At 35.9% G+C, this 14,009-nt stretch overlaps 1 protein-coding gene across 5 annotated transcripts in view; it reads left to right on the top strand.

The window, feature by feature from the left end:
• The first annotated feature begins 411 nt into the window (after window positions 1-411).
• The window catches only part of LOC143701868 (cytosolic 5'-nucleotidase 3-like), a 204,230-nt gene continuing 190,632 nt past the window's right edge, over window positions 412-14,009 (top strand). For 3 of the 5 annotated variants that reach the window (XM_077195563.1, XM_077195562.1, XM_077195559.1), the window contains exon 1: window positions 1,849-2,022. In XM_077195563.1, the coding sequence (XP_077051678.1) occupies window positions 2,020-2,022 (3 nt within the window). In that variant the 5' untranslated portion in view covers window positions 1,849-2,019. Of the gene's footprint in view, window positions 674-1,848; window positions 2,023-14,009 lie in introns of those variants that run through there. The other 2 variants (XM_077195560.1, XM_077195561.1) reach the window with 2 other exon arrangements.

Raw genomic sequence — 14,009 nt, 5'->3', positions numbered from 1 at the left:
AATCTGTGTTCATTTTGACCACGAACCGTCATTTTAATTCAGCGCGTGCAGCACAGCTGAGTATGTCTGAGACTGAGAGTTTTAAATGTGCAGCCTACAGCTCTACTACGTCTAAAAAGACCAGCCATTTCTCATTTATATCATATCCTTTATCAAAATGGTTAATTATAAAAGACATGTTGTTGGTTTAAAGGTGACCTATAATTCAAAATTGAATTTACCTTGGTATAGTCAAATAACAAGAGTTCAGTGCATGGACATGACATAGAGTGAATCTCAAACTGGACTGTTTTCGTGTTTTCATTTAACTCACGTTTATGAAAAACACCCCTGAAAAACGGTCGGTTCTCCACACAATACCGACTGTGACGCAATAGTCGGGATCATTAATATGTACGCCTCCAAATATTTGCTTAATGCCAGCCCTCATTGCCAGGCGGAACTGCGCAGCCGAAGCATGGCAGTTGCTCAGTGTGGATGCACACATGAACACAAAAGTATTTTTTAGTTCCTTCATCTGAGCCTCTGAAGAAACAATGGGTTCATTTTATTTTCTCTGGAAATTTCCAAACATTTCACCGACTGTTTCCTCAACTTGGGCCAATACAGAGCTGGCCTCGGATCGAGCTACCAAGCAACACTTTCTGATGTGTAATTGTTCAAGTTCAGACAGGTAATCTTTCTCTCAAAATCGTTCACTGTTTATGCATCAGTAAGTCAAGCCAGTGACTAAAATATCAGCTTCACATCGTTTCTTTTAGTAGGATGAAAATAATCGTATTGAAATTGTGAACAAATTATATACAGAAAGCGATCAAAGAACAATCTTTCCACACAGAGCGAGTATATCTGGACACTTGCCAAACTCGTTATGAAATCAATGGCGCACGTTACTGCACAACGAAGCTCTTACTGTATTTACATCATCGTGTTTGCACTGGTGAAAGCATTAGAGACTGCAGAAACTGCTTTGCAATGATAAGATCTTCATTCTCGCGATCAACACACTGTCATCTGCTCAATGCTCATCACGGCAACATTTTATGTGATGGGAATAGATCTAAATACTTTAAAAACTTCTCACGATTCGTTAGTCTCGATAGCTGTTATAGTAAAAACATATAATAGCAGTAGTAAAAGTATTCGGGAGAGAGTTTCACATGTAATGTATGCATATGCAAGCATGTCAGCCAATCACAGCAGTGGCCGCGGTTACACTGAATCCCACAGCAGACACGCCCCTTCAAACAGAGTGTTCAAATCAGAGGCTAAAAGCAGGCTAGGAAAAATGCCATTTATTTCTAAATTATGATTATTTTTTATCTAAAAAACATACTAACATTATAAGGGTAAACCAGGAAACATTATAAAAAAAATAAAAAATAAAACATTCTAGGGCACCTTTAATGCAAAGAGATGGACCCGTGCAAACATCGGTCCATGTTTGGCCGACGTCGGCCAGACGTACGTGTGCTATCTGGGAGGTTAAAGAATGCTAAGTCTGCAACAAATTTGAACAACAACTCACTAAAAGAGTAAAGAAAAGTTATGTGACATGTAAAGAAAAACTGTAAAAGAAAAGCAATATGAAATTAAAAGAATGTGTGGAATGAAAATAACATGTAAATGAGACAAGCAATGTTAAATGAACAGAAAATATGCAAATAAGCCTATAAAATAATTGCTCTTCATATATACCCTTTTGTGTTTTCATTTAAGATATAACACTTGTCTGAAAATGTAAGGGATAACGTTACTGGAGCTTGGTTGGGGTGGTGGGACTGCTCGCGGTGGGCGCCGGAAAATTTCCCTTATTTTCAAATCCATAACTTGACAGTATGATCCAGTCCAGTCGGTGGCGATAACGCACCCAGATACTGTTTTGCCAACCGTCAATGAGAAGAAGGTGAGCGGCGGTGAGTGTTCAAGTCACATAGTAATTACACGATCTATGTAAGTTAATTCAATTACAACAATTTCCAGCCCTGATTATAACCAAGATCACCCCCGAGTCTTAACATGGTAAGTTATTACAGCATTACTGACTGTTCTCTCAGTCACGACGAGGAATTGACAGTCTGTCACGAGTATTTGACTGCGTAAACATGTTTACGGTTGAGAAATTGGTATAACAACACTTTTCATAACTCTATTGCATTGCTGACTTCTGTTTGCCTGTTTTAACTAATGCCTTCTTCAAGAGAAAATCAAAAATACAATAGTATGCCTAAACAGTTTAGGTGGGCGCAGTTTAATGATTCTAACTTACTGCTGTGGCATGAACCAACCCAAAAAGCGTAGAATGTTCTGTAACTAAATAAGTTGAGTAAAGTTAGCAATAAATTCACAGATTCGAACTTCCCGGGATAACTCGTGAGGTAAACTTTGTCTCCATCAAAGATCAATGTACTGTCCATCAGTGATGTATTTGAATAAGGCATTAATGCAGTGCGTAACAGTGAAGTTGTCATATTTTTCAGAAATAAAAATCATAAAAATATGCAGAAATATTTCTTTCCAAAATACAACCCCAAATCAGAAAAAGTTGGGACATTTTGTAAAATGCAATAAAATCAAGAATCTGTTATTTGTTCATTCTTTTTAAACTTTTTTTAACTGACAAAAGAACAAAGAAAAGTTTTCCAGTGTTTTCACTTAATTGTATTTTGTACAACATAATTGTATTTTGTAAATATGAACAAATTTTGATTTTGATGGCTGCAACACACCCCAAAAATGTTGGGACAGAGACATGTTTACCACTGTGTCACATCACCTTTCCTTTTAATTACACTTTTTAATCATTTGGGAGTAGGGATGCAGCGATTACCGGATTTCACAATTAACCGCGCTTTAAAACGTCACGGTTAATTAATCGTAAAGACTATGCTACACCGAGTGTTCTACACGGAACGGACATTTTGTAACTAAATAAACTAATAAAACTAATAAACTAATAAAACCTTGTTTTGAATGACAAAAACTATGAAGAAAACCTATTGACATTTTCGTCTATGAGTAAAAACTAGATGAAAATGTTAGATAGTGACGATTTGGGAAGCGATCCAGTCAGAACTGATGGCCTGCGTTTGTGGTAGATGCGCACATTTGTACTGTAACATGCTGATCTACCCAGCGGTCCCATAAAACGTAAAAAAAAAATGTAAACCTCTGGGTGAATGAGTAGAATAGAAATATAGATCTGAATAAGAGTGACGATGCAAAAAAGTGCTCTATTCGGTACGGTTTCTGTGCGCACACACCCAACCCGAAGCGTGCAGCCATGCACATCAGAGCGGCCAGAGGCATAAGCGAACTAAGCGGCATCTTGGGGCCCCCTGGCCACCAGGTTTAAATTTTTGTTTTTTTTAGATGACTTAAACAAGTGACATAAATGAATGAATGAATATGAATGAATGAATGAATGAATGAATAATACAAGACAAGAAAATTCTGATTTCATGATCAATATACCTGCCAACAACTGCTGCTGTGTCTTCCAGCGTTTAAGTCATGCACATAATCTAGACACCTCGCGAGTGCATAGACAATTCGTGCGCAACTGCGCATAGTCACGGTATCGGTTTAAGTTGGAGAAAATAGCCGCAGGGGAACTTAACCTTCTAGGTGTAAGGGTAGCAGTTTGAATAAATAATAAACATAGCAGTTTGAACTCTTCTCCACTTTATTATACCACACATCAGGGGCCAGTTGCACCAACAGGGCTTACGCCTGGTCTTAAGGTAAGTAGGTCTTAACTCAGCATTCTAAGTCCGACCTAATAGTTACGACTGTTGCACCATCCAGGCTTAAGTCCTCTTCTTGCTAAGACCGGGCGTAAATCTTACGCCTAGTCAGTAGCAGGCGTAAAGTCAAAATCTAGGCATATACTAGCGTTAATAGGCCTATCCTTTTTCCGACAGATAATGTTTCTGTAGTAACCACTAAAAGCAAGTGATTGTTCATTGAATCGTTAAAATGATTTGTTAAAAACGGTCAAAAAATCTTCCTGTCTGTTGCATGGAGACTCTGCTACAGTTTCATTTTGAAATTCTCGTCAGCAAAATAAAGGGGAAAAAAACAATATTCACAATTGTGTCTAAAAAGTAACTCACAATGTTAACTTATTGTTAATTTAACTGTTGTATAAAATAAATATCACATTTGCAATTGTGCACATGAAAACGGCCCTTTTAATAACATATGATATAAATATAAGACAAAAAAACTTATTTTGGGACATACCTATAACTGCAGTGACACATCACGCAGTGAAAACAAGCACGAGAGACAAATGTGATGTCAGCTCGCAGTGCCTCGTCCATAGTTAAAACAATGATTACAATATCATCATAGACGATACATTACGCACACTCCTAAGCACATAAAGAATGAACTTACAATTGAACTGACATGTATTACCAACGTTCTTCTACCTCTCCTCTCGCGTGCAGGAGACAGACGTAATGCTGCCGCGAATGAAGCGAATTGTCACGTGCTGAATGTACAGCTCTATTAACTGAATACTATTTTAACCCCTTAACTGTCACCCCCCCCCTTTTGATAATTGATATTAAAATGCACTATACAAACAAACTTAAATGGTTGTAATTCAAGAATGCTTTGGAATACAGACCTAAGTTTGGTCTTGTTTTAAAGAAAACAATCAGCAGATTATTAAAGTGAAAGCACTTCAATAAATTAAAGTATGAAAAAGTTATGGAAGTTATAATTTACAGTAAATCAAATATACTTTATTAATATATATTTTTTAATATAAAATAAATATTTTACAAAATATTTTTTACTATAAAATTACTATGAAATGAAAGCTATATATCTAACCAAGTTGTGTTCCAAATTTCAAGTTGATATCACAAAAATTGAAGTTCCCATGAGATTTTGTTTAGGCATAGTACCAAAAATAGCCACCGGGTGCCATTGCATTCCATTGAATTTAATTGTATGCATTCTGCTGTAACAAATTCATAAATTTCTATCCAAATATCACTTCTGTCACTAAATATGGAACCTTGAGACTCAGACCTTTCTGACAATATGTGTTTAGTCAATATTAGAAAAGGTTTTGATAATACATTATGAAAGATGATGCCCAGAAGGGGAGGGGCCTAATAAAAAAATACGGTTTCTATGGTAACGCAACATCCAATTTCAAAACGGTTTTCACAGGATGAATTCTGAGTTCGTAAGCTTTCAAATGATACCTAATTTATGATAACTACTAAAATATGTGATATAATAATAATAAAAAAGTATTTATATATATATATATTATACTTTTTAGAGGACTTCTTAATTTACTTTTTAAAATATAATTTTATCTTTTTTTATTGACAAATACTAGATTATGCTTTATTATAAACTTTTAGCATTAAAAATGAAAGTTTCAATTATTAACTGAAAGCCCTATCCTTTTTCTTGATCCTCCATTGATATGGCTACAAGTTAACCAAACAGCGGAAGATAGTTTACAACGTAACCCCAGCAACGCATGCTGCTAGGCAACCGTGGCCATTCACAGGAACGCGCATTGCTAAAACCAGGCGTAGTTAAGCCTAGGCTTAAGTTTGGTTGGTGAAACCGACGTTAGGTCAACTCTAAAGACTGGTCTTAACTACTTAGCCTATTTAGCAGTTAGGACCAGGCTTAGTAAAGCCCTGTTGGTGCAACTGGCTCCAGATCACTAACTCCAAAAACCAGTGACACTCCGGTGCCAAGTGCGCACGACCCATTCCTATCTACGGCAAGCCCCGAGGGGAAAAATAGATTGCATATACACATACAACGAGCGCCAGTACATCATTACCGGTATTATAGTAACATACTTTGTTGGATTCTGTCATGTACAATCCAACAAAGTCTGTTACAATAATAATCATAAAAAAGATTTTGAGGACAGTTACACTGTATTGAGACAGTTGAGAAATAATAATAATATTTTTACAGTTTTCAACAATAATTGTCATTGTTGAACCCTTGCTCTTATTATGTTTCAGATTTCTCAGTTTTGTCATTATTTTTTGCAAATAATTTATTTTATATGTTTTGAGACAGTTTGTTTTAAGAAGTTTCATTAGTAAAAGAGTAAAGTAAAAGTTAAACTTTTTTATTTAAGTAGGCATCTATTTTTTATTAAGTATTTATTTTGTATTAATACATAACCTCACTGTATTCATTTATAATATATCATTATTGCGTGACATTTGTGTCAATAATTGTCAAGCACAGGTGACTTCGCGTAGTGGGAGAGGGCCCCCAAATCAAATTCTGCTTAGGGCCCCCAAAAGGCTCGGGCCGGCTCTGATCCACATAGACACCTATACAGCGCGCGAGTACTGAATTGAGCTCTCTTTCGTGTCTGAATAGACAAATACACACAACATTAAAGCTGCAAGCAGCATTTAGCGGTGTTCAAGCAGTTAAGGCCTTTAAGGCCGTAAAGCACAAAAGCACCAAAAGACATTAAGTTTTATTTAGCATACATTTAAACACTGACATAATAGATGGAAAATACCATTTACAGCCAATACAGGCAATTTTAGCATGATTTACCATGATATACCCCATTTCAGTGTGATTTTCATGATTTACCATGAATCTAGCATGATTTACCATAGTTTACCATGGTATACCAAGTTCTAGTATGATTCACCATGATTTACCCTGTTCTAGCATGATTTACCACAACTGAACACATTCTAGTATGATTTAATATGTTTATAGCATGATTTATCTTAGTTTACCTTGATTTACCATGTTATAGGATGATTGACCATGATATACCACATTCTAGAATGATTTATCAGGATTGTAGCATGATTTACTATGATTCGTCACATTGCTAGCATGATTTACCATGATATACTGGTGAAAATCAAGTCTGTCAAAATGAGAGTGAGCCAATAAGTGGTCTTCTACTGCCCTTTGCTGGCCATTATACTTATTAATAAAGTGTTTTCACAGGTGCTTTGTGACTCATATCTAGACACACACACAAGTCATTATGAAAATATATGAAATGCTTATAGACCATTAAAATATGTCTTTGCAAGCTATTAATCAGATTATTCAGGATTTATTCAGAAACATGGGACTACACACACACATTCTGTTGTAGATAAAGTGATCTGAACTGTGTCTCATTCAGGATTAACATTTGTCCGTGACACAATGGTCAATAGTAATACTTCAATAGATGAATTTTGACAAAATGTGAGTGTAAATGTTAAAATAGTGATTTTATAAACTCTAAATAAGAATTATAGAATATTAGTAGTTAGTAGCTTGACAAAATGACTATTTTAAACAGCAGGGGGCAGTAGAATACCACTTATTGGCTTAATATGCCATTATGTTATAACTTTAACCTTTTTAACTGTTATAGATGCATTATTTCTTATCTTATTTAGAGTCACATGTTCTGACTTGTTTTTAAGAAGATCTGAGCATTCATTAAAGAGATATAGGCTTTCTTGGTAAAGGCTTCATATTGAAGTGACCCTATTATAGCCATCCAAATGAAGAAGTTATAACTTTTCTGATGATTATTTATCTAGAGAGTCCAGAGAATTGTACTGAACTGATTTTGAACATTGTGATATAAATATTATATGATCATAGATGGAACACACCATTTACAGCCAATACAGGCAATTTACCATAGGAAATATATGGTTTTAAAGCTTTTTAACAGTTATAGCGCCACCTATTGTCCGATCTCCATAAAATTTTGCATGCTTGTTAATGATGTTATGTCATGTATGCTCACCAATTTTTGTGAAGTTCTGAGTTTTTATTTATGATTTATAGGCTTTTGAGTGAATTTTGCCACGCCCCTTTTCTAAATGACCCTGTTACAGCCACACAATTGCAAAATTTCAACTTTTTTTCCGATAATTATTGATCTAGAGAGTCCAGAGAATTGTCCTAGACTACTCTGGTTCCGATCGGGCGAAAAACCAGGGACTAGTTCGCAAAAGTAGGTTTTTAACATATTCGTGAATATTTAATGAACGATTTGATTGACAGCAATGGTTCAAGAGGCAAAGTTGTTCAGCATGAGGAGGTCTATCTAATGATTTGCATTTTGTGGGGATGTGTGCTACACCACGCGATTACAGAGCCATAAAACTCGTTAGCGCCAACTAGTGGCCGATTTCTTTCAAAACTCTTACAGACCTCTTGGGCCATGAGTTGAACATGCCCATCAAGTTTCGTTCTGATTGGCCTCCGTTAACCTTGTCTAATAGGTGCTCAAAGTCATTGGCCAATGGCGGCCATGTTTTTTGAGATACACCAATGTCCTCATAGACATACATGGCACCTTGGACCAGGACACTGCATACCAATTTTCAAGTCAATCGGACTAACGGTCAGGTGGCCACACCCCTTTTTATGTTTTTTTAATGTTATAGCGCCACCTAGTGTTAGATCGACGCGAACCAAAGGGTAAAGTTCAACTTTTTTTTTGATAATTATTGATCTAGAGAGTCCAGAGAATTGTCCTAGACTGATCTGGTTCCGATCGGGCAAAAAACCAGGGACTAGTTTGCAAAAGTAGGTTTTGGACAAAATTGGCCATAACAAATTTTTTTTTGCTCAAATCGGGAATCCGAGATATACATCTAGTCCGTCTTGGGTTGATTTACCATGAATCTAGCATGATTTACCATAGTTTTACCATGATTTACCATGTTCTAGTATGATTTACCACAAATCTAGCATGATTCACCATAGTTTTACCATAATTTACCATGTTCTAGTATGATTTACCATGAATCTAGCATGATTCACAATGTTCTAGTATGCTTTACATGATTTACCCTGTTGTAGCATAATTTACCATCGTTTAACATGATTTACCACGCTCTGGTATGATTTACCATGAATCTAGCATGATTTACCATAGTTTTACCATGATTTACCATGTTCTAATATGATTTACCATGAATCTAGCATGATTCACCATAGTTTTACCATGATTTACCATGTTCTAGAGTGTTACACTCTGACAAAATATGATTGTGTTATAATAGTAATTGTTATATGATGGATTTTATAGTAAGCATGGATAATGCAGTTAACATGGAAAAACTGGTTTGCTTTAGTTCAGAATTTTGTTGAAACTCAAGGCTGTTAAAATGAAAGTGAGCCAATAAGTGGTCTTCTACTGCCCTCTGCTGGCCACTCTACTTATTAATAAAGTCTTTTTGCATTCATATCTAGACACACACACACACACAAGTCATTATGAAAATATATGAAATGCTTATAGACCATTAAAATATATGTCTTTGCAAGCTATTAATCAGATTATTCAGGATTTATTCAGAAACATGGGACTACACACACACATTCTGTTGTAGATAAAGTGATCTGAACTGTGTCTCATTCAGGATTAACATTTGTCTGTGACACAATGCTTCAATAGATGAATTTTGACAAAATGTGAGTGTAAATGTTAAAATAGTGATTTTATAAACTCTAAATAAGAATAATAGAATATTAGTAGTTAGTAGCATGACAAAATGACTATTTTAAACAGCAGGGGGCAGTAGAATACAACTTATTGGCTTAATATGCCATTATGTTATAACTTTAACCTTTTTAACTGTTATAGATGCATTATTTCTTATCTTATTTAGAGTCACGTGTTCTGACTTGTTTTTAAGAAGATCTGAGCATTCATTGAAGAGATATAGGCTTTCTTGGTCAAGGCTACATATTGAAGTGACCCTATTATAGCCATCCAAATGAAGAAGTTATAACTTTTCTGATAATTATTTATCTAGAGAGTCCAGAAAATTGTACTGCCCTGATTTTGAACATTATGATATAAATATTGTATGATCATAGATGGAACACACCATTTACAGCCAATACAGGCAATTTACCATAGGAAATACATGGTTTTAAAGCTTTTCAACAGTTATAGCGCCACCTATTGTCCGATCTCCATAAAACTTTGCATGCCTGTTCATGATGTTATGGCACATATGCTCACCAATTTTTGTGAAGTTCTGACTTTTTATTTTTGATTTATAGACTTTTGAGTGTGTTTTGACACGCCCCTTTTTATAAATGAACCTGTTATAATGAACCAAATGGCAAAGTTCAACTTTTTTTTGATAATTATTGATCTAGAGAGTCCAGAGAATTGTACTGCACTGATTTTGAACATTATGATATGAAAATTATACGACCATAGATGGAAAAGACCATTTACAGCCAATGCAAGCAATTTACCATAGGAAACACATGGTTTTAAACCTTTTCAACTGTTATAGCGCCACCTATTGTCCGATCTCCATAAAACTTTTCATGCTTGTTCATGATGTTATGTCACATATGCTCACCAATTTTTGTGAAGATCTGAGTTTTTTTTAATGATTTATAGGCTTTTGAGTGTGTTTTGACAAGCCCCTTTTTATAAATGATCATGTTATAGCAAACCAAAGGGCAAAGTTCAACTTTTTTTTGATAATTATTGATCTAGAGAGTCCAGAGAATTGACCTAGACTGGTCTGGTTCTGATCGGGCGAAAAACCAGGGACTAGTTCGCAAAAGTAGGTTTTTAACATATTCATGAATATTTAATGAACGATTTGATTGACAGCAATGTTTCTAGAGGCAAAGTTGTTCAGCATGAGGAGATCTATCATATGATATGCATGTTGTGGCAATATGTGCAACACCACGTGATTACAGAGCCGTAAAACTCGTTAGCGCCAACTAGTGGCCGATTTCTTTCAAAACTCTTACAGACCTCTTGGGCCATGAGTCGAACATGCCCATCGAGTTTCGTTCTGATTGGCCTTCGTTAACCTTGTCTTATACTTAATTGGCCAATGGCGGCCATGTTTTTTGAGATACGCCAATGTCCTCATACACATACATGGGGCCTTGGACCAAGACACTGCATACCAATTTTCAAGTCAATCGGACTAACCACTAGGTGGCCATATGTTTTTTCATGTTATAGCGCCACCTAGAGATCAATCGACGCGATTTTTTTACTATGACCTCGGATTGAGCTCATACATATGTGTAGTGAGATTGGTAAAAATATCTCATTTTGTTCACGAGTTATAGCCATTTTAGTAAAATAGGCTCCTCCCACAACGTTTATTTTGCACCCCCTAGCGACCGGAAATCAAAATTTCGACTTTTCTTCAATAATTATTGATAGTCAGACTCCAGAGAACATTTCTGCACTGGTTTGGTTCCGATCAAGCGAAAAACCAGGGACTAGTTTGCAAAAGTAGGTTTTGGACAAAACCGGAAATAGCGGAAAAATTTCCATGCCGGAAATGAAATCGGAGATATACGTTTTTTAAGTCAAGAGTCCAGCTTTCCAATGATATAAGACACTTGACTCTACGACTTACGGTCTAGGAGTTATGACCAGTTTCGCGCTTTTGGTTGCTATAGCGCCACCTATGGGCCAATTGGGCTTATAATTTGATAAGCTCTCCTCGATTTTTGTACTACCATCTGACAAAGTTTCAAGTCTCTAGCACTTACGGTTTGGGCTGCACGATGCGTTTTACGGCGGAAGAATAATAATAATAATAATAATTAAAGCTGCAAGCAGCATTTAGCGGTGTTCAAGCAGTTAAGGCCTTTAAGGCCGTTAATCACAAAAGCATCAAAAGACATTAAGTTTTATGTAGCAAGCATTTAACCACTGACATCATAGATGGAATAGACCATGTTCCAGTATGATTTACCATGTTCCAGTATGATTTACCATGTTCCAGTATGATTTACCATAGTTTACCATGATATACCAAGTTCTAGTATGATTGACCATGATTTACCCTGTTCTAACATGGTTTACCAGAATTGAACACATTCTAGTATGATTTAATATGATTCTAACATGGTTTACCATAGTTTACCATGATTTATCTTAGTTTACCTTGATTTACCATGTTATAGGATGATTTACCATGATATAGCACATTCTAGAATGATTTACCAGGATTCTAGCATGATTTACCTTATTTACTATGATTTACCATGTTTCTGGCGTTATTTACCATGATTTACCACGTTGATAGACATTATGTGAAGCATCAGAACAATTGAAGTGATAAACTCTGACAAAATATGATTGTGTTATAATAGTAATTGTTGTATAAGTGATTTATTATTGTCTATATATATGAATGCAAAAGCACATGTGAAAAGACTATTAATAAGTAGAGAGGGCAGTAGAAGACCACTTACTGACTCACTTTCATTTTGAACACACTTGATTTCACCAGTATTCTGCACTAAAACAAACCAGTTGATAACTATATTATGCATGCTTACACACACACACACACACACACACACACACACACACACACACACACACACACACACACACACACACACACACACACACACACACACACGGGATATGTTATTGTGAAAATCTCTTTTAATGGTATATCGCATTTTGACAGTTATAGCGCCACCTATTGTCCGATCTCCATGAAACTCTGCATGCTTCTTCACCATGTCATGACACATGTGCTCATCAGTTTTTGTGAAGTTCTGAGTTTTTATTTATGATTTATAGGCTTTTGAGTGTATTTTGACACGCCCCCTTTTCTAAACGACCCTGTTACAGTGAACCAAAGGGCAAAGTTTAACTTTTTTTTGATAATTATTGATCTAGAGAGTCCAGAGAATTGTCCTAGACTGGTCTGGTTCCGATCAGGCAAAAAACCAGGGACTAGTTCGCAAAAGTAGGATTTGGACAAAATCGGCCATAACAAATTTTTTGTTGCTCAAATCGAGAATCCGAGATATAAATATTGTCCGCCTTGAGCCAAGGAACACAGTGGTGCAAAAAGCTTGATTCCAAGTCAAACGATCTAGGAGTTATGAGCAATTTAGTACTTTTGGTTGCTGTAGCGCCACCTATGGGCCAATCGGGGTCATACTCTGATAGGTTCTCCCCAAACTGAGGCCCTACCACCTGGCCAGGTTTCAAGTCTCTAGGCCTTACGGTTTGGGCTGCACGATGCATTTTAGGTTTTTTTTTTTTTCAAATAGCAATAACAATAGGTTTTCAGCACTTCGTGCTTGAACACCTAATTAAAGCTGCAAGCAGCATTTAGCGGTGTTCAAGCAGTTAAGGCAGTTAAGGTAGTTAAGCTCAAAAGCATCAAAAGACATTAAGTTTCATGTAGCAAGCATGAAACACTGACATCATAGATGGAATAGACCTTGTTTTAGCATGATTTACCATGATATACCAAATTTTAGCGTGATTTTTCATGATTTACCATGTTCCAGTATGATTTACCATGAATCTAGCATGATTTACCATAGTTTACCATGATATACCAAGTTCTAGTATGATTCACCATGATTTACCCTGCTCTAGCATGGTTTACCACAATTGAACACATTCTAGTATGATTTAATATGATTCTAGCATGATTTATCATAGTTAACCATGATTTACCATGTTATAGAATGATTTACCATGATTTACCATGTTATAGAATGATTTACCATAATATACCACATTCTAGAATGATTTACCAGGATTGTAGCATGATTTACCATGATTCATCACATTGCTAGCATGATTTGCCATGATACTCCATGTAATAGTATTATTTACTATGATTTACCATGTTTCTATCGTGATTTACCATGATTTACCACATTGCTAGCATTGATGTGAAGTGTCAATAGCCATGAAGTGATAAACTGACAAAAAAATTATTGTCTTATAATAGTTAACATGGAAAAACAGGTTTGCTTTAGTGTAGAATAGTGATGAAAATCAAGTCTGTCAAAATGAAACTGAGCCAATAAGTGGTCTTCTACTGCCCTCTGCTGGCCATTATACTTATTAATAAAGTGTTTTCACAGGTATCTTATTTAGACATATGCTTACACACACACACACACACACACACACACACACACACACACACACACACACACACACACACACACACACACACACACACACACAC

Source organism: Siphateles boraxobius, unplaced genomic scaffold, assembly GCF_051911475.1.
Source record: "Siphateles boraxobius isolate OS27281-9 unplaced genomic scaffold, OSU_SipBor_1 33, whole genome shotgun sequence".
Classification (NCBI taxonomy): Eukaryota; Metazoa; Chordata; class Actinopteri; order Cypriniformes; family Leuciscidae; genus Siphateles; species Siphateles boraxobius.
This window is presented reverse-complemented; position numbering and strand designations above follow the sequence as displayed.